At 41.7% G+C, this 20,119-nt stretch overlaps 2 protein-coding genes across 3 annotated transcripts; both read left to right on the top strand.

The window, feature by feature from the left end:
- Nucleotides 1-582: 582 nt before the first annotated feature.
- Nucleotides 583-17,309, top strand: LOC109759809 (187-kDa microtubule-associated protein AIR9). 2 transcript variants are annotated; one of them, XM_020318649.4, is made up of 38 exons: nt 583-744; nt 1,409-2,190; nt 2,284-2,349; nt 3,396-3,461; nt 3,562-3,633; nt 3,711-3,776; nt 3,877-3,939; nt 4,013-4,078; nt 4,386-4,485; nt 4,945-5,046; nt 5,490-5,713; nt 6,285-6,399; nt 6,964-7,084; nt 7,214-7,386; nt 8,051-8,183; nt 9,639-9,739; nt 9,811-9,858; nt 9,976-10,160; nt 10,274-10,391; nt 10,868-10,995; nt 11,174-11,342; nt 11,693-11,811; nt 11,925-12,093; nt 12,261-12,345; nt 12,434-12,507; nt 12,614-12,733; nt 13,082-13,268; nt 13,360-13,481; nt 13,569-13,776; nt 14,161-14,234; nt 14,315-14,453; nt 14,539-14,720; nt 14,971-15,126; nt 15,224-15,355; nt 15,733-15,791; nt 16,432-16,464; nt 16,571-16,702; nt 16,818-17,309. In XM_020318649.4, exons 2-38 carry the CDS (start codon nt 1,507-1,509, stop codon nt 16,992-16,994), a joined length of 4,968 nt encoding a protein of 1,655 aa, XP_020174238.1. In that variant the 5' UTR covers nt 583-744; nt 1,409-1,506; the 3' UTR covers nt 16,995-17,309. The 2 variants fall into 2 exon arrangements, with proteins under 2 accessions (XP_020174238.1, XP_020174237.1); XM_020318648.4 differs by having other exon boundaries at nt 13,360-13,776.
- Nucleotides 17,310-17,641: 332 nt separating this feature from the next.
- Nucleotides 17,642-18,510, top strand: LOC109759808 (photosystem I reaction center subunit psaK, chloroplastic). The gene is made up of 2 exons (XM_020318647.4): nt 17,642-17,966; nt 18,057-18,510. The coding sequence occupies exons 1-2, from the start codon at nt 17,814-17,816 to the stop codon at nt 18,297-18,299; spliced, it is 396 nt and encodes a 131-aa protein (XP_020174236.1). The 5' UTR covers nt 17,642-17,813; the 3' UTR covers nt 18,300-18,510.
- Nucleotides 18,511-20,119: the final 1,609 nt, after the last annotated feature.

Raw genomic sequence — 20,119 nt, 5'->3', positions numbered from 1 at the left:
GACGGTTGTCAGCGGCGCAATCAGACGGTCAAGCCGACTGATTTTCCCCCAAATCAATCGGTTGATTTGTAGCAGCCGCCATTAATTATACCTCTAGAGTCGGATATGTAATGAAATCCGCTATGTTTATACAAATTTCGGCTGTGCTTGAACAAACTTCGTCTGATTAGTTTGAATTATTGTTCAAATGTGTCCTTGTTTATAAAGGAATGTGAACGGAAATTTGCGGGGTCATGATGCCCTAACCTAAGCCGGAGACTACTCGCACGAAACTCAACGCCGCTCCAAAGTCCCAGCGGCCGGCCGGGCCCCGCGACAGAGCCAGTACGCCGGCGTCGGCGGCACTTTACAGGTAACCACCTCCAACCCTTGACATTTAATTCTAAGGACGTCGAGGCTCAATGCGCGAAAAAAGCTGAACGATTTTCGAAGCGCCCGGGCGGGGCCCAGACCAAAGCGCGGAGAGCGGGACCAAACCCAACCCGGCAACCTTTTATTTTTCGAGTTTATGCATCCGGCCCCCGGAAACTGTCGATAATTATATGGACCGGCTCGCTTTGCTTCGCTTGACCCCATCGGATACTCTTCCCCAGCTGCTGCTGTCTATTGCCTCCGCTGTTCCACTCCTCTTCTCGTCTTCGTCTCCCACCGCCTACCACCTCGCACGCTCCTGGCCGCATTGGCCGAAGCCCGAAGGGGAGGCAGGGCCGGCGGCTGGGCTCGGCTCCGGCTACGACAGGGGAGGTGAGCTGAGAGGGACTGACCCCTTGCCTGCCCGCTGCTCGGTCTTTTTCCCCTGGAAATTCCTGATGTTTTTTCTTTCGGATTGAATTTTTAACTTTCGAGCCGCAGTTCTGAGTGACCGGTGGTTTGAGAGTCCAGGGCCTGGCTATTTATCCAAGTATTTCGCCTGAGGGCTCGCCGGCGGTGATTTCCGGCGGGCGTTTCGGTCGCCTTCTCGCCGAACCAGTGGTGGAGGTTTATGCGCATCCACTACTGTTCGCTAGGGTTCTAGGAGCGTTTTGGCGGCGTGGTTTGAGCCTTTTTTTTTTACCACTTTTGGTATTTCGCCATCTCGGACGAAATTTTGTTTTATGTTTTGAATTCCGGCCTCAAACTTACTGCTGCTACACGTTTCTTCCTGAGCTTTAAACGTTCTTTTTCGAGAAATGAGCTTTAAAAGTTTCGCATATTTTGGTAGCACGTCGTGATTGCACGATTTTTCCGTCTGATTGGTACTAGCTCGCGTCACACCCTTGGTCATTTCCGTTGAGGCGTTGACGAATTCGGCCATTATTTCAATTTCTGAACTGGCGTACAGGCTCCATGCCAAGGGAATCTGCGTTTTTTGTGACCCTTTCATCCCTGTCACACTAATTGTTTGTTTGTCTGTCTCTTTGCAATCCAGCTCACTCATGTGTTCAGTTGCCAAGAGGTTGTTGGCTTGACTGACTATTAACGCATTGGAGGTGAACCCAGTTGAGGCCTTTATCCTGCTTGTCGGGAATGGAAGCTCCACCGGAGGCATCAAAGCCGGCAGATGCTAAACCGGTGAAGCCTCGACCATCTGCACCCACTGCCAGGATTGCGTCTTCGTCAGTCAAGAAGCGGGCTGATGGTCTTACCTCGGCACAGTTGAATGTGTCCCGGTCTTCCTTGATGAAGCCTACCTCTACCGTGACCGCTGGTTCGGTGCAGAGAAGAAGCAGCACCGGAACTGCCGGGAAGCAACAGGAGAATGGGAGCTCAGTTGTTGCTAAGAAGGTTAGTCCTTCGCTGTCGGATGCGGTCAAGAGGAGTAAACCGGTGTCAGTCCCCACTGTTAGTTCCAGACCTTCACTGGAGAAGAGAACATCTTTGGTGTCTGAGAGGACCAAGGTAGATTCGGTGAAGAAGCCTTCTGTTAAGGCATCGCCAACTTCAACACTGAACAAGGTCCCATCGTTGACAGAGAGCTCCAATGGCAGCAGCACGACTGCCAGTTCCAGGAGAATGGCATCAAATGCTTCTCTGCACTCACCGCGGTCCTCTTCAGTGACAAGCAGTGTCACAAAGAAATTGGGTTCTCGGACGTCATCGGCGGACAAGGGTTCTTCTGTGTTGAGCCGGAGGAAGAGTTCGACTGCTGATAGTCGTGACTCACGGTTTATGCTGCTGCCACAGGTGGATCTGAAGGCTAGCGATGAAGTGGTTAGTGTTGCTTTTCTGCTTGTTTATCAATAACCAAGATGATTGCATCATGTGGTTGTTTTCTTCCATCCAACATATTTTCTGCTGCTACAGAGACTGGATTCAAGAGGTCACAGGGTTCGTAGTCTGAAACAGTTGAGATTAACACCTAAACTTGAGGTAAAGTGCATTCAGCCTCTCATTTTCTGTTTTCCAGCATGTAAAGCTCGCAGCTTTTTTGTGATTTTGAATAACTAGAGAGAAACAATCTTGTTAATTTGTATGGTACTCCCTCCGTCCGAAAATACTTGTCATCAAAATGGACAAAAAGGGATGTATCTAGAACTAAAATACATCTAGATGCATCCACTGATTACGAGTCGAGGGACTAGTCGACAGACTAGTCTACGAGTCGCAACTTGAGTGTGGACTACAAATCTCGTGTAGACTACTTGGTCTAGTCGAACAGTCGACAGACTAGTCGTAGACTAGTCTGGACTAGTCGAGCTATTTGAGTCGAGCGACTCAAAATTTTGAGGGGATAAGTCACGCAGCCTGGCCGGAGCTCATGCTCGGGCGGCAGCCATGGCTGTGACATGTAGGTGCGCGCGGCCCTGAGACGAGAGAGAAGGAATAGAGATAGAGGAGAGGAGAGGAGGAGGCATGGAGGTGGTCGGCGGCAGCGGCCGGGGCCGGCGGAAGGCGGCTCGAGGCGCGGGTCGCGCACGCGTGCTCCTGTGTGTGATGGTGCTGGCGGCGGCAATGGGAACGATTGGGAGCTAGGGTTCCAGTGACGGGAGCTAAGTAGGCTGGCCACTTGGGCCCAAATGGGCCAGCTGGGGGGTGTTGTGTGGTGCTGGGCTGGGCCTGGCGAGCGTTGCCTAACACTTCTGGTTTTATTGCATACTGTACTGTTTATATATACTACATACTTGATACTACTACTAGTTATTAACAATAATTGAGTACTACAGTACCATGTCGACTAGTCCAGCACTAGTCTAGACTAGTCACGATTAGTCTATGAGTCTCAACGTCGGAACGACTCGTCGACTCATCGACTCGTAAACCTTGGATACATCTCCTTTTATCCATTTTGATGACAAGTATTTCCGGACGGAGGGAGTAGTTGCTAAACTTAGCAAGTGCGCAAAGATATATACAACCAGCATTGCTTATTCAATGGCATGGATAAAATGACTGCTAATTATATTTCTTGTTTCTAGTTTGTGTATCTACGGGACAATCTGTTATCAAGTTTGGAGGGCATTGAGATACTCAACGGCGTAAAGGTATCCCCTCATTCCCTTTTTGTTGTTCATCCTTCATCTTCATGTGCAATATTTTGTTGATTCTGGCTTTGCTGTGCTATGTGTTTCATAATATTTCCAGGTTCTTGATTTGAGCTTTAATGACTTTAAGCTCCCTGGGTTTGAGCCTCTTGAGAATTGCAAAGTCCTCCAGGTTTGTGCTTCCCCAGTCGTATTCATTGAACACAGAAGGCTCATGTGCACTAATTTCATTTGTACTGAACTATGTAGCAACTTTATCTTGCTGGAAATCAAATAACTTCACTTGCCAGCCTTCCTGAATTTCCTAACTTGGAGGTATGGTAATGTTGTCAACTTAGTCTTAGCAGGTAGCAGTTGGTCATTTACTTATTTTGAAAAGCTAAATCTCAGCCTCGTATCTCTCTTGCTGCACCAGTTCCTTTCTGTCGCTCAAAATAGGTTGAAGTCACTCTGTATGGCCAGTCAGCCTCGACTTCAAGTGAGTTTGCTGATTTTGTCTGACTTGAACATAATCAAATAAGCTAGTTAGACCTGACTTTGTTTATGTATAGGTGTTAGCAGCCAGCAGGAATAGAATATCAACTTTGAGGGGATTTCCACATTTACCTTCACTGGAGGTAGGTTTTCCTCAGTTTTAGTTATAAGTAATTAACATTGCTTATTTTCTTATCAAGCTAGGTTCTATCAGCATGTATCTCCATACCTTAGATGGTAGCCTTTAACTTGATGTTATTGAACCTTATATGCATCAATGGAGCAATTCACTCCACTCTTGATGATGATACGATGTTCGCACAAACACTTGGAACCTGAATTTTATGTATAAGAATTATTCAAATATATGAAGTTACTCGAGAATATTGATGCATGAAGATTTAGCATAGTTGGCTCACATGTGCTATATTAAACTCAAATTCCCTTCAGAGTTTACGTGTGGAGGAGAATCCACTTCTTGAGATGCCACACTTGGAAGCTGCTTTGATTTTGCTTGTAGGCCCTACTTTGAAAAAATTCAACGACCGAGGTATGCCCAAACATGCTTTCCACTGTCCTGCGTAGTTACTAATTTTTGATTGGACGGTCTGTAGTAAGAAATAGCTGTTTTGATGTCTGATCTTAAGCTTATTGCTGTGGTAAAATCTCATTCAATCGGGATGTCGTTACTCTGAATGAAAAAGCAGGTGATGCTGTTACTTGAGATATTTCCAGATAAACCACTTTCCATTTCCTTTTCCTTGAAAAATGTCGCCATACGAATAGGTTTTTTTTTCAAATGCTGAGAGTTGAGGTAGCTCAGTGTCAATTCTTTGCCGGCATGCATAGTAGGGATATGACTGCTGTGATCTCTTCTGTTGATAAATTGATCAATCATGCGTAGTGCTGCATTGATTGTGTTGGATAAGTATAGATGTTTGGTGTGACCTGAATATTGTATCTAATTACACTAAGATCTTTCATATTCTGAAGTGTGAATTTGATGCAGATCTGAATCCCACCGAGGCTGAGGTTGTGAAGCAATATCCTGCTCATACAGCTATTTGCATTCGTGATGGTTGGGAATTTTGCTCCCCTGAACTTGCTGCTGGTATGATTTTACTGCACAGAAACTTTGCTTCTTTTGTCCTTGTTAACACATTTTCTAAGGATTGCATTTTTAGACTTTTAGTATAATATGTATTCCTTAAAGACATGTGTTTGGTTAGACACACGGGCTTTATGCTAGTGCATGATGCCAAAGGATTGTGTGTGAGAGTGGTCAACCTGGCATTGCTTCTCAAGGCATGTCATTTTTTCCTTTTTGAAGAAGGAAATTTGAATTTTAACACATGGTACTCTTGTGAATAATACTAGGTTTCATGTTCTTTTAGTTCTTTGTTCTCATGAATAAAACATAGGCAGCATGCCAAGGCTTGATGTGACATCATGAACTAAAGCTATATGATACATATTTGTTACCTGGTTCTTGACTTCTTTAGTATCCTTGATAGCCTAATTGTACATTTATTTTGTTTTGAATTCCGTGAACAGATTCAACATTCTCCTTCCTGCTTGAGCAATGGAAGAATAAATTGCCCCAGGACTACATAGTGAAGACAGCTTATGTTGACCATCCATTTGAAGAAGACCCCTGCCATTGCCATTTTAGCTTCACAAATCTTAGTAGTGAAGGTAAACTAGTCCTCAAATACCAATGGTTTCTAGGTGGCAAGACACCGACAGGTTTTGTGCCTATTCCTGAAGAATTAAGCGAGGTACAAATACTCCTCCTAAGGTTATTTGCGTTGTAAAGAACTGACGTTTCAGACCTTTTTGTAGTTTGTACGGTCATCCATGGTGTTTCTGTTTATCCCAACTACCCGTTTCAGCTAGCGCTTCGCTCAATATTAGCCAGCACTGGTTGATAGACCTTAAGAATGCAAAAATAACCTTTATATTAGGGTTGCACACTAAGATTGTCAGACATGATTGACGCCAGCAGTTAGGGCACTTCCGTCCTTTTGCTCCTTGTTCATTAAAATTACCTAAAACTAAAAGTGCTGAATAAATCGCCGTTACACGCGGTGTGGATAAGAAATTTAAACCACAAACTTGCATCATACAAAATTAGGACCAAATTAATGGCTCGATGAAAACCCCTGCCTCCAGAGTGCACATATTATCTTCTGCAATTTGCATTTTCATCTATCATCCACTTCGACCTTATTTTCTCTGCTATTGTATTCTACAAGTTCTAAGCCCTTACTAGTTTTGTATAGTTCTACCAGTTTTGCCATGCTACCATCCTTTTCCAATTCTAAACTCCTGCTATATGTAAAATCTAAGGTGTACTGGCCGAAGAGTGAGGATGTTGGAAGATGTTTGAAAGTTGAATGCACTCCAGTACTGAATGATGCTGAATTCCCGCCCGTCTTTGCTGTATCTTTACCTGTTTGTCTAGGTATATCAAACAACTCATTGAATATTAATAATAATTGATTCTGATTTCTAGTAATTCTATAATTGGTGCCCATTTTGCATGTACTCCCTCCGTTCCTAAATATACGTCTTTTTAGAGATTTCAAATATAGACTACATACAGAGCAAAATGAGTGAATCTACACTCTAAAATATGTCTATATACATCTGTATGTAGTTCGTATTGAAATATCTAAAAAGACTTATATTTAGGAACGGAGAGAGTAGTAAGTTAGATAAAATGTTTGTAGTTCTGTACTTAATTATGGGGCCCCTTCAGTGAAACTCCTCCGAAGCTTTATTTGCCTTGCTGCAAGATTTCTAGCTTTTTTATTTCTTGTGAGAGTAGAAATAGTTTTCCCCTCTGTTAGTACTTACGCACAAATAATTGCATTAAGCAGCCATTATTTTGGCATACGACAAGAGTAACCTGTATTATCCATGAACACAATGCTCTTATGGATGGTCAACCAGTGTGCTAATCTACTATATGGTGGCACAACACTACATAGTTCAAAGGTTTTCTTATTCTGTTTCTGTTTACCAGGGACTGGATATCCAAAGGTTATCAATCTAACAGTCAATGGTGAACTAGTAGAAGGAAATGTACTCAAGGGTGTTCCTCAGATTGCTTGGTGTGGTGGGACACCAGGGAAAGGTGTTGCAAGGTTGCTTTACCTCTTTACCCTACTAACTTTCTACCATTTTTATTTGCTTAAATGAACATTTTATCAAATGTTTTTATTTCCCATGTTGTAAGGAATGCCATTGACTTGTTAAATCTCTTTTGGGTCTAGTTGGTTGAGGCGAACATGGAACGGCAATGCTGTAATAGATGGAGCCGAAGGGATGGAATATCAGCTAACTATAGATGATATTGATTCAAGTTTGGTATTTATGTACACACCTGTTACGGAAGAAGGCGTTAAGGGGGACCCACAATGCACAATGACAGATTTTGTAAAGGCTGGTAAATAATTTTCTCTGCAATCACTTTTTACTGTTACAATTTTCTGTTGAACTTAAGATATGGGTCACATATTTATTAGGGTTACATATTTGCAAGCATCTCTTCCGATCTATCTGTAATGGACTTTTTAGACAATGAAAGCTTTTATTACCCCCTCTGCATCATGGATGCATCCAGCCATACTTAATTACATATTTATTACGTTATCAAGAAGAAAATGATCTTGACTAAAAAAGAAGAGGCCAAAACAACCAGACCAATCACCTTGTGATGGATATGTTTAGTTTTCGCTAAATGTAATCGTTCTATCTAAATTATTTTACAAATTAGAGCCTCTGTGGACAGAAGATACAGATAATTTGGTCTGCTGATATTTTTGAAAAATTCACCAGAAAAGATATTTTTAAGAATGCATGTTTATTTGTATATATGGCCTTTCCATTTCAGAAATAACTGATGATGGTTCATCTGCTTATAGTCCTTTAACCTCTAGATAAAAGTGTTCACTTGTTTAAAAGTAAGGACCATGTCCATTAGAGTTGTCATCTTGATCACAATTTGTAAGTTCCAGAGTTTTTGTTCATACTTATATGACCTATTTGTAATGACTAGGCACTAGTTTAATCTCTAATTTCATAACTGTTTGTCTATGACATAATTTTAGGCACACCATCAGTTAGCAATGTATACGTTGTTGGAGATATTGTTGAAGACAACACAATCAAAGGAAACGGAAAATACTTTGGTGGCAAAGAGGGACTGAGCAAATTCCAATGGTTCAGAGAGAAGGAAAATGGGTATGCGCCATTTTTGTGGGATCATTGAGTATATTGAATAAAGTATAGATCACCTTTTGTGTATATATGGTTTAGCTCTTTTATTACAGCCAAGCATTGCACTCGCTACAACTATTACCAATCCGAGTCTTGACCGCTTATTCTGCTTACGCAGTGAGATTTTTCCTGTATGCGATTGACATGAGCGCAGACCTACTCCCTGGTATCACCACTGAGATCAAGTAGTTTGGGCCTTAAGCCAATTAAACATAAGCATGGAAGGGTTGTCCTCTGTAGAGATTAGATATGATTTCATCTGTTAATATTAGTTGCGTAGGGCTAAGAGAGCCATCTATATATAATCATGTATCGGTACTGATCATGGAATGAATGAAAGTAATGAACTAGTACAAATCTAATCCCAGTCCGTCCCTTCTGTCCCCTTCACCAACCTGCGAGATGGCCAGCCTACCCTCGGCCCTCGCTTCTCAGAGCATTACATCCGGTCCATCCTGTCACCTTCATCGGTCTTAGGCCCAGTATCAAATTTAGCATTTGACAACCAGTTCCAGGAATTTTATGTGTAGCCAGACAAAAACGACCAAAACTTTATTATCAATTTGGACAGAAATAGTAGATCTTAATAAGATTGCAAGGAAAGGTCTTTACTTTTTTCCTGGGAGCACCCGTCAAGTTTTCTTCTGTAAACGTTTCCTTATCCTTCTGAAGCAAAATAATATTTTGATTTGGCCTATGCCTCGGTTAAGTACTTAGGTTGAACCAATCAGCTGAACTTTGCAACCAGGTCAGTCGACCAGGCTTATCTCGTCTCTTATGAAATAGCAATTCAGGAACTGGTATGCCTTCTGAGAATCTGGACTGCTAAAACCAAATCTTTCATAGTCATATGCAATGTCTAAGGTATCATTCTTATGTTGTCACTAGGAAGATCCTACTTACATCACCCATTGTGTCTGAACAGATCTTATGGTCTTAATAGTCCAAGTAGATGCCTTTACATAGCTAGATTAAATAGACTGAACATTGTTGGACTGTGGTTGTACCAATAGAATGTGATTTTGATGCCCCTTGCTTCCGACATCCCCAATTGTGATGCTGGACTCTAGGCACCTAGGAGTTTCCAACATTTTAAGGAGCAGTATTCAACTGAATGTAAACTTATAAACTACTCCCTCCGTTCCTAAATATAAGTCTTTGTAGAGGTTCCACTATGGACTACATACGGAGCAAAATGAGTGAATCTACACTCTAAAATGCATCTACATACATCCGTATGTGGTCCATAGTGGAATCTCTACAAAGACTTATATTTAGGAACGGAGGGAGTAAATAAGAAATATGAAAGAATTATTTATCTTTAGCTGCTCTGGTTGAGCACTAGTCTAGCACCACATGCAATGTGTAGAAATTGATGTAGTATGTTATTTATGGAAACAACTACTTGATTTCGTGCAGTGGATTTCTTCTAGTGCTGTCGAATAGCACACAATACACACTAATCAAGGAGGATGTGGGCTGGTGCCTCAAATTTGTATATACTCCCATCAATCTTGAAGGTCCGTTCAACTGTCCACTGCTTGTGTGCATTGATATTTTGTTATACTAAATTATATTAGTGTCTTTCCAGGTCAGGAGGGTGAAGCTGCTTTCGCCATAACAGAGGCAGTAAGGAAAGGTAGCAACTAATGACGTTGTGCCCATTTTGCAGTTAAAGTGTTAATGTTTCTGTGCTTTACTATAATCTTGCTATTAGTTGTGTGATCGCTTTGCTTTACTTCCCTTGGTCGGTTAGCTCCTCCGAAAGTCTTTGATTTGAAGATTACTGGTGAAGCAAGAGAAGGAAGCAAGGTATCTGTTACTGCTACCGTCACAGGTGGAACTGTAGCATCCAGCAGGGTTCAGTGGTTCAAGGCATCTTCATCTGAATTTGTGAATGACCATGAGCTTGAAGCCCTTTGTACATCTAAAGTCTCCAAGGTATGTTAAATTTTATTCTCTACTTCTCTTGGTGTTGCAGCATTACTGAACTCGTAGTCATGTTTTTAATGGAGATATGGTGAGTTACAATCTCTTTGTGAATTTTATACTAGACATTCCGCATTCCTCTTGGTGCTGTTGGATGTTATATTGTTGCGAAGTTTACTCCTGTGGGACCTGATGGCGAAATTGGTGCACCAGCCTATGCTATATTAGATGATGTTGTGGAAAGTAAGTTCATGTTCTCTCAAACTCAACTATTTGTCCTAAATATCATTTTGTGTTCACACTTCTGATAAGGATGAATATTCTGTTCACAACTCTCACCAGTGGCCATTTGTAGTTTTGTCTACCAGTTCATTATCTGCCCACACTTGAATACTAAATTCATGAATGGTAGACGACCTAATTACTTCATTTATTGAATGGGTGGCTAGAAGTTTTCTACAGTTCCACTGGACTATCTCCAGAAATTTCTTAGCCAGTAGATTTTGGTTTTTCTTCTGTTTATTATTGGAATACTGGGAGCATTATATTCATCCAAAACTTTTGTAAGGTCATGAAGTTCCACATCATTCACCTTCGAGCTTTTGTTTTTGTTTGGGCAAATATGCACTAGCATCTTGTGAGTTACCTCTTTTTTTCTCGTGCTGTTGCCATTTGCTTTCTAAATTTGACAGCTTGGTTATATTTCTCCTCTGTTGCAGCATTGCCACCCAGTCTGAACTTTTTGACAGTCACTGGTGAATTCTCAGAGGATCAAATGTTGACTGCATCATATGGGTATATTGGGGGCTATGAAGGAAATAGTCTATACAGCTGGTATCTTCATGAGGTATTGCTAAACTTTCTTGTTTGTAACTTAGTTCACACTGATTCTCAGTAAATAACACTCATCATGCATATTGGGCCTCTAGAAATGCATATATTTAGTATATGCTCCTTGGGTACTACTAGCTATGTTCTACGTTCTTTATGCCACACTGTTGCTCCACTTACAAAAAGTTTGACAGACTGAGGATGATGAAGGCAGCCCACTTTCAGAAGCGTCTGGTTTGCTACAATATCGCATTAAAAAGGAAGATGTTGGGAAGTTTGTCTCTTTCAAATGCATACCAATCAGGAATGATGGTATTGTTGGTGAGCCAGGAGTTTTCATGGGAAATGATAGAGTTACACCAGGTGCACATTCTCCTTCCTCCCGAGCAATTTCTCAAATAGGAGATCACTTTATGTGCCAAGCAAGAAGCTGACTGGATAAATGAAGTAGGATTCTTTACGGATGCCTAATATGCTTTTGCGTCGTGACATGATGCCGAAATTGTATATATGTCAAAAACAAAGGAGTAGTCGAGTAGAATAGTTTCAGTATGCCACTTAATTCTCTTTTGTGGGTTGGTTGCTTTTTTATGGCTGAGTTATGTTTCCTGACTGCAGTTTTGACATAGTCTAGATGTTAACTGACCAATAAAATTCGTCAAACAAAATGATTTCCAATGCAATGACTAATTAAATCTCTTCACTTTTAACAGGAAATCCGACGGTACTTTCTCTTGAACTAAATGGTGAGGCCATTGAAGGGACAACTATGGTTGCGAATAGAAGATACTGGGGAGGAGAAGAAGGGGACACGGTATTCCGTTGGGTACTGGTAGGTTCTTATTGAAACACCATTATTGTTTTCACACAATGATGACTTTTTGTAACTTCTAACAGATTGGGTATCCAGTGGCATCCTTAAAATGAACTCTCTTTTATCTGTAGACAAGTTCTGATGGAACCTGGAATGAAATTGAAGGCGCAACAAGCTCATCATACAGCTTGAAATGTGATGATATTGGCTTCTACGTGTCTGTCTCGTGCGAGCCTGTTAGAATTGACGGAGTTCATGGTTCTTTGGTGACGACAGAAGCAATCGGTCCTATTATTCCTGGTACATTAGTTGACAATTTTATCTCATGGAAAAATAAGCGCTTTTCTTTAGTGTTCATGCTTCTGTACACATGTGCATGTGGACACGCATTTCCTCCAATCTATTCATTGATGTAATAACACTGGCTAGCTAAATGGACCAAAATCCCCTTATATACTTGTTTGCAGGGCCACCGGCATGTCGATCACTTGAGCTAGCTGGCTCTATGCTTGAAGGTGGTCGGTTGACCTCTCATGCTGAGTATACTGGAGGGTAAGCTACACTGCCAATGTTCCAGGTTATGCCTAATGACATATACTAGCCGATCTGATTTGATTGCTTCTTTTTCTTCTCATTCTAGTGTTAAGGGAAACTGCATCCAGCAATGGTTCAGATCACATGATGATGGTAGCAAGGACGAGTTGATTGCCGATGGTCAGTGCACATTAAGTTTCTTTTTAAGGATTGCGCGCTATCAGATACAGTTGCTGTTTTTTCTCCGTTGGAGCAGAATTAATGTTCAATTGTTTGTCTCTTTTAGAATGCCTAGATCTTGTTCTAGCTGATGTTGATTGCCGAATTGAGGTTATATTTACACCTGTAAGAGAAGATGGAGTGCAAGGGTCACCTAAGAGTGTTTCTTCGGATACAATCTTACCTGGTTAGTGCTTCTTCCAAAATGTTCTACTGTTTTCATCAGTGGAGAAGCCTTGATCTAGTGCAGAAAGAAAATGCCTAGTAGCTTTAATCTTCATTAATCATAACATGGATGGTGCTTCTTCCAAAATGTTCTACTGTTTCCATCAGTGGAGAAGCCTTGATCTAGTGCAGAAAGAAAATGCCTAGTAGCTTTAATCTTCATTAATCATAACATGGATGGTCCTTGTATGTGATAATCTGGATCCTGTAGGAAGTAGATGAAATGAATTCAGCTTTGAGCATAGCGTGCCCAAACTCTATACAAATTTTAATCTAAAGAATTGTCTGTTTGTTAATCCGCCATTGACAGGGGAGCCCAAGGGTGTCAGTCTTGTTATACCAGAGTGTTTTGAGGACAACGAAATTTCTCCTATCAAAGCCTACTTCGGTGGCAAGGAAGGCACTGGAAAATATACTTGGTTCCGAACTACAGAGAAGCTTGATAACTTGGAACCTGAGCTGGTGGCATCATGTTCAGAAGTTGTCGGAGAAACCTTGTGCGTTCTTTTACTGATTGCATCAAGGCTTTTACTTTTGAAGGATTTATGTTAAGAGCTAATTTGTTTGAGATAATGCAATGTCTAACAGATTGTACAAACCTTCATTGGTTGATGTTGGCTTCTACTTGATCCTTTGCTGGGTTCCTACACGATGTGATGGAAAGACTGGTGACCCATTGATGGCCATCACTGATAACCCTGTCATGGCAGGTTGCCACTTGATCTGTTCCTACTTGACATTGCTATGTATTAAGTATTTAATCCCTGCAGATTCTTACTCTTGTATGAAATTTGCAGCTTTTCCATCTGTTTTGGATGTTAACTTGAAGAAGACAAGTTCAGACTTATACAGTGGAGTAGGCATTTATTATGGTGGATATGAGGGATCAAGCTTGCATAAGTGGTACAGGGAATCTAGTGATGGGACCAGGATTTGTATAGATGGCGCTGCTTCAAGTACATATGAAGTGGCAGATGCAGATTACAGCTGCCATTTGTTGTTTGGGTAAATCATTTTAATTAAGTCTATTTTTGTCTTGACACTTTTTATTGGAATAACTTGATGGTTTGTTTATTCTCATCTTACGTTAATAATATAGTCCACGTGAAGAAACCTCAGTGGCATGTTATGTTTTTTCTTTTCAAAGTTGTTCTACTGTTTTTTTCTCAAATATATTATGATCCGTAATTCACCCAAAAATCGCGTTCCAAAGGATTTGTCTGCAGAATGTTGCTTCTGTTGTATATTTCATCATTCTAAGATAAATGACAACATCTGACATATTTTCATTGGAATACAAAGTAACTGTTACGGATAATTTGGTTGAAAATTCCGGGCGTGATCTTTCCTGATGTCTAATATGCAGTATGCGTTTGCAATTCTTGACAGGTATACTCCTGTTCGTTCAGATGGAGTCATTGGCGAAGAAAAGTTCTCTGAACCATCTGATATAATCTTTCCAGGTAAGCTATACGTCTCTGAACCTATTGGATATATTACTTTTAAGTTCTCCATTTTATGTAACTGAATCTTTCTGTCGCAGAGCAACTCAAAATCGAGACCCTTTCATTCAAAGGAAATCAAGTTGAGAGAGAAACACTTGCTGTAGTTGAACAAATTCCAAGAAATGAGACTCAAGAGCATATATGGGGTAACTACAAGAAAGAAATAAAATACCAATGGTAAGAAAAGGGATGTAACATCTATATCTTTGGATATACTTTGGTCAATATGTGTGTAACATGTACTGTATATCTTTGGATGCAGGTTTGCCTCAAATGGATCAGGAGTGGACCTGTCTTTTGAACCTTTGGCTACCGAGTGCTCTCGTTCATACAGAGTACGCTTTGAGGATATAGGCCGATGTCTCAAATGTGAATGCATTGCTATTGATGTATTTGGACGATCCAGTGAATCGGTATCAGCTGTGACCTCCCCTATTTTGCCAGGTCTTTTCTACTGCTTATATTTATATCCAATGTGTTCTTATTTGTTCAATGTGTGCATGCTTCTGCCCTGTCCATTGAAGTTCTTTTGGCTGCTAAAAGTAAATAGTGGTTCTTTTAAGGGCATTTGCAATATTTGACCCAAACATGAAAGATCAAGTTGCACTTGTATTGATGATTGTTGATAATTGGTATTCAGTCTCATGCAAAGTTGCAGTAATATCTATAATCAGTGGTATTTGTTTTTTAACAGGAATACCTAAAATTGAAAAACTGGAAATTGAAGGAAGAGGTTTCCACACCAACTTATATGCTGTTCGGGGTATCTATAGTGGTGGCAAAGAAGGCAAGAGCAAAATTCAATGGCTTAGGTCAATGGTTGGAAGCCCTGATCTTATCTCCATACCTGGTATGATTACTTTGTACCTATTTTAAAAGACGTACCCAATCAACTATTCTTCTAGACTTTGACATTATCTTTTACCCGCACTTGATTTCTTGTGCAGGTGAAACTGGAAGGATGTATGAAGCAAATGTTGATGATGTAGGGTATAGACTTGTTGCAATTTACACACCTGTGAGAGAGGATGGGGTTGAGGGACGACCTGTTTCTGCTTCAACAGAGCCGATTGCTGTTGGTATAGTCAAATTACCTACCCTCATCCCTATAAAAAACACTTTCCATCTTTCCCACCAATGTTCTCCTATTACTCCCTCTGTAAACTAATATAAGAGCGTTTAGATTACTACTTTAGTATTCTAACCGCACTTATATTAGTTTACGGAGGGAGTACCATTTACTGCGATTTTACTATTTATTAAACTTATGAATGTGGCATGCCTCTATAGAATGGAACATGAACACGTGGCAGTACATACATGTGGTATTTATGATAAATGTATTCAATTAGGGAATCATTATTTAAAATCATCTTGGGCTCTAGCTATTCTAGTCATCGTTTTCGTACACCCTTCACTAGTTTGTCGTATTAATTTTTGCTTTCATCTTATTCAGAACCCGAGATTTACAAGGAAGTAAAACAGAAGCTTGACGACGGTTCTGTCAAGTTTGAGGTGACAACCACTCCTTCTCTGAAGTTCTTTTTTTTTTCTCTAGTTCAGAGCTAGCATGAATAGATTAATCTCTGTTTGACAAACTGTTAAAATCAGTTTAGTTTCCTATTCACTGTTGTCACTGAGAGATGAGTAACAGCTGTGAACTCTTCCCACTAAATTCTGAGTGTGAGAAAAATTCCATGGCAATGATTATTTGTGCTCTCGGGAGCGCATGCTCTCTTTATTTTAGAAAATTAAAAAACTGACTTGAGTAGTTTCAAACCAACCCCCCCAAAATCTGGTGCGTAGATATTAGAGGGGCCATGTGCCAGCAAGTTTTTTTGTAGATATTAGAGGGGCCATGAATTTCCACAAAATTCTAGCATTTTCATGTTTTTCTGTAAGTGCCTGAGTTTGTTTTTCCCCACAACAAAGTGGGAAATTCATTGATTTGGGCAAATGAATTGTGTTTTTCACGAAACATGTAATCTGAAAACAAACTTGAGTCAATTGTATACATTCCAGTCACTACTAACTATTTTAAATATAATAACGTTATAATGTTTGCTATCTTCAAAGTAGCGATATACCTTGTGTTGTGTTTGTGAAATTTATTCTTTGTTTACTGACTAGAGTGCATCAACTTTGCATTAAACAGGTTTTGTGTGACAAGGACCGAACACCCAAAAAGGTATTTCCCCAAACTTTTGTTGTCCTGACACATCGAAAGCTCACTAGCATACTAAGCTATTCAAGTATACCTATCTTACCCAAAAATAAATAAATAATACTAACAGGCACAAGTGATGGGACATTTGGAGCGGAGAATTTTGGAAGTCAACAGAAAGAGAATCAAAGTTGTAAAGCCTGGATCCAAGACATCATTTGCAACTACTGAAGCCCGAGGGACATACACTCCCCCATTCCATGTAAGTTGTTACCATGAACTGGATAGATATTACAATCTGGTATTGGTAATATGTGCTCCTTTGTTCTTTAGCAATATGCCATGCACTTATGTTAACACTTATTTGATGCTTGCAGGTTGAGCTATATCGTAACGATCAGCACCGTTTCAAGATTGTCGTTGACGGTGATAACGAAGTTGACTTGATGGTTCAGACGCGGCATATGCGAGATCTTGTCATTCTGGTGATCAGGGGCCTCGCCCAAAAGTTCAACAGCACCTCCCTCAACTCACTTCTCAGGATAGAGGCGTGAAAACATGATATACCTGACAATGTAAATCAATCAGGAACGTATGTTGTTCAATACCGGTGTTGCAATTTGTTGGTTTGTAGTGTGTATTTTGTAGGATTTGTAGCGTGTCAGCTTGTGTGATCCTTTTGTTCTTCTTCTAAAGAACCAACACATAAGAGCTAGTGGCCCTTGTGACTCTGTTTTTTTTTTTTTTTTTTTTACATTTCTCATGAAATGTACATAGGGTTTTCAGAGTGTGAGAGAGTGGTGTTGTATTCAAATACAGCTTGCGCATGCCGTGCTGTTATAATATCAGGTCATGTTGTTGATGATCAATCATTCTCATTATCACAGTGATGCCAGGATGGGTATTCAGTGTGGAGTACTACCGTCATGGTGTATGTGACCTTACAACTTTGGAAGATGCATCACACTTTATTTTCATTGGCAAATTCGTGCATGCCACGTAAAACCAAGATTTTTTGTTTTGAATTTGCAGGTTGCAAATATAGTTATTTATTTATTTAACAGCAACGAAAAGAGCTATATTATTTTACTGAACCGTTTCATGCCGGTGATGCTTGTCAGTCGCCACGTCAGCAAAAGAATAGCGACAGACGGAGAGGAGCTAGACACGGTGGTGTTTCTTATCCGAACTGGCAGGCACTCCCTAACCAGGGGGCGCCACGTCGGTGGCAAGGATCCGAAACCTATCCTCGAGTGGCCGCCGCTCGCCACGCGATCCCCCGTGTGGCTCCCGCTCCACAAGATTTAAGAAAGGAACTCGTTGAGCATTGCACCTGAGCAATCGCAGCATCCACAACACACGAATCCGCAGCCATGGCTTCCCAGCTCTCCGCCATGACCACCGTGCCGCAGTTCCACGGCCTCAGGAGCTACTCCTCGCCCAGGTCCATGGCCACGCTGCCGTCCTTGAGGAGGAAGAGGTCTCAGGGCATCCGCTGCGACTACATCGGCTCCTCCACCAACATCGTAAGATCACACGCATACTACGTATACATGCGAATGAGTCAGGCATTGATTGTTTGGTTCGTTGACATAATTACTACTATGCGGATGCAGATCATGGTGACGACGACGACCCTGATGCTGTTCGCCGGGCGGTTCGGGCTGGCGCCGTCGGCGAACAGGAAGGCGACGGCGGGGCTCAAGCTGGAGGCGCGCGAGTCCGGGCTGCAGACGGGCGACCCGGCCGGCTTCACGCTCGCCGACACGCTCGCATGCGGCTCCTTCGGCCACATCTTGGGCGTCGGCATCGTGCTCGGCCTCAAGAACACCGGCGTCCTAGACCAGATCATCGGCTAGAACCTTCCTTTTCCGTCGATAGCTGTTCTGCATCCACATCGCGCGCTCCATGTAGTGGATCAATTAATGCTCCCTTTGTGATTTGATGATGTGGTGTAGTACAATGTATGTGTATGCATCTTTGGTTCAGCGGGACGTACCGCCGCGCCGGTGTGGCAACTGCTTCATCCCATGCGTTTTTCATCATCTATAGTATCTTTCACACGGTGAAGATCGTCTTGTGCTATAGAAAGAGCAACATAGAGTCCAAAAACTAAATTAGTACTCCCTCCGTGAAGAAATATAAGATCGTTTAGATTACTACTTAGATCAGTTAGTGATCTTCTTTACAGAGAGAGTAACAATAAAAGCGCAAAATAACATGCGTCGCCTCCTCTCACGGCTCGAGGGAGAAACCAGCGACGCCTCCTCTTCCACCCCCCTCCCCTTCCTCCCCCCGCCGCCACCAGAGGTGTCGCCGACGAATCTCGGCTGACTTTGAGGAGCTTCTTTGGCCGTGTGGCGCGGTAGTGGCTGCTTCCCGGAGGGGTCGCCTCGGTGCGGCGTCGTCGACCGGCGTTAGAGTTGTGCCGAATATTATGTACGAGGTAGTTTATAGTTAGACTCTGTGTCGTACATCGTGTAGACAGGGTATGTCGTGGTGCCCTAGTAGGACTCTTGTATCCTATAGACACACGAAGTAACAACCTATGCCAACATAACATGACATACACGCAGGGGAGCCGGTGTGTGGTATTGTAGCGGTATCATGGAGAGGAGCATCCATAGTCAGGCTCAGGGATGTAGCCGATATTCGGTGAACCTCATTAGCAAATCTCCGTGTCGTGCCTCGTGTGATTTGCTTAGTTATCAGTGGATCGCCTCAAATTATTCTAACAAGTGGTATCATGAGCAAGTTTCAAGGAGCTCGTAGATTATTGATCTAGAGGAAGGGTGCCAATTTCGTATGGTTCACTTGGAAGCAGGAGAGAAGTGAGGGAAATATGCCCTAGAGGCAATAATAAAGTTGTTATTTATATTTCCTTATATCATGATAAATGTTTATTATTCATGCTAGAATTGTATTAACCGGAAACTTAGTACATGTGTGAATACATAGACAAACAGAGTGTCCCTAGTATGCCTCTACTTGACTAGCTCGTTAATCAAAGATGGTTAAAGTTTCCTAACCATGGACATGTGTTGTCATTTGATCAACGGGATCACATCATTAGAGAATGATGTGATGGACAAGACCCATCCGTTAGCTTAGCATTATGATCGTTTAGTTTTATTGCTATTGCTTTCTTCATGACTTATACATATTCCTCTGACTATGAGATTACCGAATACCGGAGGAACACTTTGTGTGCTATCAAACGTCACAACGTAACTGGGTGATTATAAAGATGCTCTACAGGTGTCTCCGAAGGTGTTTGTTGAGTTGGCATAGATCAAGATTAGGATTTGTCACTCCGTGTATCGGAGAGGTATCTCTGGGCCCTCTGGGTAATGCTCATCACTATAAGCATTGCAAGCAATGTGACTAATGAGTTAGTTACGAGATGAAGCATTACGGAACGAGTAAAGAGACTTGCCGGTAACGAGATTGAACTAGGTATGATGATACGGATGATCGAATCTCGGGCAAGTAACATACCGATGACAAAGGGAATGACGTATGTTGTTATGCGGTTTGACCGATAAAGATCTTTGTAGAATATGTAGGAGCCAATATGAGCATCCAGGTTCCGCTATTGGTTATTGACCAGAGATGTGTCTCGGTCATGTCTACATAGTTCTCGAACCCGTAGGGTCCGCACGCTTAACGTTCGATGACG

Source organism: Aegilops tauschii, chromosome 2 (assembly GCF_002575655.3).
Source record: "Aegilops tauschii subsp. strangulata cultivar AL8/78 chromosome 2, Aet v6.0, whole genome shotgun sequence".
Lineage (NCBI taxonomy): Eukaryota > Viridiplantae > Streptophyta > Magnoliopsida > Poales > Poaceae > Aegilops > Aegilops tauschii.
This window is presented reverse-complemented; position numbering and strand designations above follow the sequence as displayed.

Bases quoted from the DNA above. Each gene is read 5' to 3' on its own strand.
- LOC109759809 (XM_020318648.4), top strand. From the start codon at position 1,507: ATGGAAGCTCCACCGGAGGCATCAAAGCCGGCAGATGCTAAACCGGTG. The intron at 10,161-10,273 runs GTATGTTAAATT...ATTTTATACTAG, and splicing joins GTACATCTAAAGTCTCCAAG to ACATTCCGCATTCCTCTTGG. The intron at 14,235-14,314 runs GTAAGCTATACG...TTTCTGTCGCAG, and splicing joins ATCTGATATAATCTTTCCAG to AGCAACTCAAAATCGAGACC.
- LOC109759808 (XM_020318647.4), top strand. From the start codon at position 17,814: ATGGCTTCCCAGCTCTCCGCCATGACCACCGTGCCGCAGTTCCACGGC. The intron at 17,967-18,056 runs GTAAGATCACAC...ATGCGGATGCAG, and splicing joins TCGGCTCCTCCACCAACATC to ATCATGGTGACGACGACGAC.